Source organism: Oncorhynchus gorbuscha, linkage group LG24 (assembly GCF_021184085.1).
Source record: "Oncorhynchus gorbuscha isolate QuinsamMale2020 ecotype Even-year linkage group LG24, OgorEven_v1.0, whole genome shotgun sequence".
Taxonomy (NCBI): Eukaryota; Metazoa; Chordata; class Actinopteri; order Salmoniformes; family Salmonidae; genus Oncorhynchus; species Oncorhynchus gorbuscha.
This window is the reverse complement of record NC_060196.1, coordinates 1,187,442-1,189,941: the sequence shown is the minus strand read 5'-3', so window position 1 is coordinate 1,189,941 and position 2,500 is coordinate 1,187,442. Positions and strand designations below refer to the sequence as shown.

Here is a 2,500-nt window from a genome sequence, read left to right as displayed (position 1 = left end):
TCTCTCTCTCTCTCTCTCTCTCTCTCTCTCTCTCTCTCTCTCTCTCTCTCTCTCCATCTCTCTCTAGGTCTGCCTGGCGTCCTGTAGTAGTTTATTAATCTCGGTGACCAACTCACTAGCGTCCATCATGTCATGGTGTCTGTCCCTGCTCTGCTTCCTCCCCAGGAACCCCATCCCTAACATCTCCAGCTCATCCTCCTCATAGTTTTCTGGGATCTCCTCCATGGCAGGTAGCCATCTTAGGTGTGGTGGCTGGTTGGAGGTGGAAGAGGAGGTGGACGAGGCGGCCATGTTGGTGAGGTTGTTGGTGTTGTGACTTAATGGGCTTTGGCCGACAGCTCCGCCTCCGGGGTTCAGATAGTGGGTGTTAGCCGCCCACGCCGCCACGCCCGCCGGGTAGGAGGCGGGGCCTTTGGTGTTGTTGCCGCCCGGTAACAGCACCTTGGCGTGGCCACCCTTTCCACTTCCTCTTTCCGTTGCCGCGGCAGCAACGTTGTTTTCGCTGCACTCGGCGTATGAGTCCAGTGACGGAGGGAGCAGGCGCTGGAAGATTCCGTTCATCTCCGAAAGCAAGGAACTCCCTTCACTGACCCCTCCCTCATCAGAACTCCCGGGCTCCTTCCCGAAGGTGGAGAAGCTCTTCCTGCGCTCCGAGGAATCGATGGAAGCCTGGTCGTCATCGAGGAGGTGGGGGGGCTGGTTAGAGGACTCCTCCCCTGGGATAAACATGTTGCTACGGTAGTCAGAGGAGGAGGAGGCCGGGGAGGACAGGGAGAGGGCCAGGGGAGGCATCCAGCACTGGTCAGAATGGCCCAACACACGACATTCCTCAGTGCATAGGCGCATAGCTAGGGAGAGAGAAGGGAGAGGGTTAATGTTGTGTTTGGTACACAGGTTCCTAGATAGGGAGAGAGAAGGGAGAGGGTTAATGTTGTGTTTGGTACGCAGGTTCCTAGCTAGGGAGAGAGAAGAATGAGAAGGGAGACATGAGAGACACAGAGATTGGTGACAAATAACATGTTTGGTTTGACATTGATTAAAGGGTCTCGTGGCTCAGAAGAGCAGAGAGGGGACACAGTGTCAAGGTGTATGATTGGCATTGATATGCAGTAGCCTACAGAACTGTTGTCTGTCAACACTACTCAGTACATATACTGCTATCTGGAAAATACAGTCTCAATGTTTTATCTGGTTTGACATTGAGGAGACAGTCCCATAGCTACGGGAGAGAGGACACAGTCCCATAGCTACGGGAGAGAGGACACAGTCCCATAGCTACGGGAGAGAGGACACAGTCCCATAGCTACGGGAGAGAGGAGACAGTCCCATAGCTACGGGAGAGAGGACATAATCCCATAGCTACGGGAGAGAGGAGACAGTCCCGTAGCTCCCGTAGCTATGGGACTGTGTCCTCTGTCTAACCCTGTACCTCTCTGTCTAGTCCTGTACCTCTCTGTCTAGTCCTGTACCTCTCTGTCTAACCCTGTACCTCTCTGTCTAGTCCTGTACCTCTCTGTCTAGTCCTGTACCTCTCTGTCTAGTCCTGTACCTCTCTATCTAGTCCTGTACCTCTCTGTCTAGTCCTGTACCTCTCTGTCTAGTCCTGTACCTCTCTGTCTAACCCTGTACTTCTCTGTCTAACCCTGTACCTCTCTGTCTAGTCCTGTACCTCTCTGTCTAGTCCTGTACCTCTCTGTCTAACCCTGTACCTCTCTGTCTAACCCTGTACCTCTCTGTCTAACCCTGTACCTCTCTGTCTAACCCTGTCCCTCTCTGTCTAACCCTGTGCCTCTCTGTCTAACCCTGTACCTCTCTGTCTAGTCCTGTACCTCTCTGTCTAGTCCTGTACTTCTCTGTCTAACCCTGTACCTCTCTGTCTAGTCCTGTACCTCTCTGTCTAGTCCTGTACCTCTCTGTCTAACCCTGTACCTCTCTGTCTAACCCTGTACCTCTCTGTCTAACCCTGTACCTCTCTGTCTAACCCTGTACCTCTCTGTCTAGTCCTGTACCTCTCTGTCTAGTCCTGTACCTCTCTGTCTAACCCTGTCCCTCTGTTGCCTTTCTAACATTTTCCCTCATGTCACTCTCTGTAAACTCTAGACATCTGAACCAACCATTTTTGTGAGAAAGATAGATGTTGTTTTTGTATCAAAAAGGTCAACCGATTTTTACTGGGATGAGTGACAAAGTAAACGAATTAAATCACTCCATTCAATCAGGCTCAAAAACAGTTAATCCCCCCTATTTCAATCCCTCCCTCCCTAGCTCCATCCTTCTCTGCTCCTTCCCTCCCTCCCTCCCTCCCTCCCTCCCTCCCTCCCTCCCTCCCTCCCTCCCTCCCTCCCTCCCTCCCTCCCTCCCTCCCTCCCTCCCTCCCTCCCTCCCTCCCTCCTTTCCATCTCCTTTCCTCCCTCCCTCCCTCCCTCCCCCCACCCTCCCTCCCTCCCTCCCTCTTCCATCTCTTCTTATTGCCTCCCTCCTCCATCTCTCCTTCTTCCCT

General features: G+C 53.0%; 1 protein-coding gene across 1 annotated transcript in view; it reads right to left on the bottom strand.

Annotated features, from left to right (window-relative positions):
* LOC124013340 (protocadherin-18-like) overlaps positions 1-2,500 on the bottom strand; it is a 10,968-nt gene that overhangs the window by 55 nt on the left and 8,413 nt on the right. Inside the window, 1 exon segment of the mRNA XM_046327617.1 lies at positions 1-848. This exon segment is cut by the window's left edge and continues 55 nt beyond it. Within this exon segment, the coding sequence (XP_046183573.1) occupies positions 64-848 (785 nt within the window). The 3' untranslated portion in view covers positions 1-63.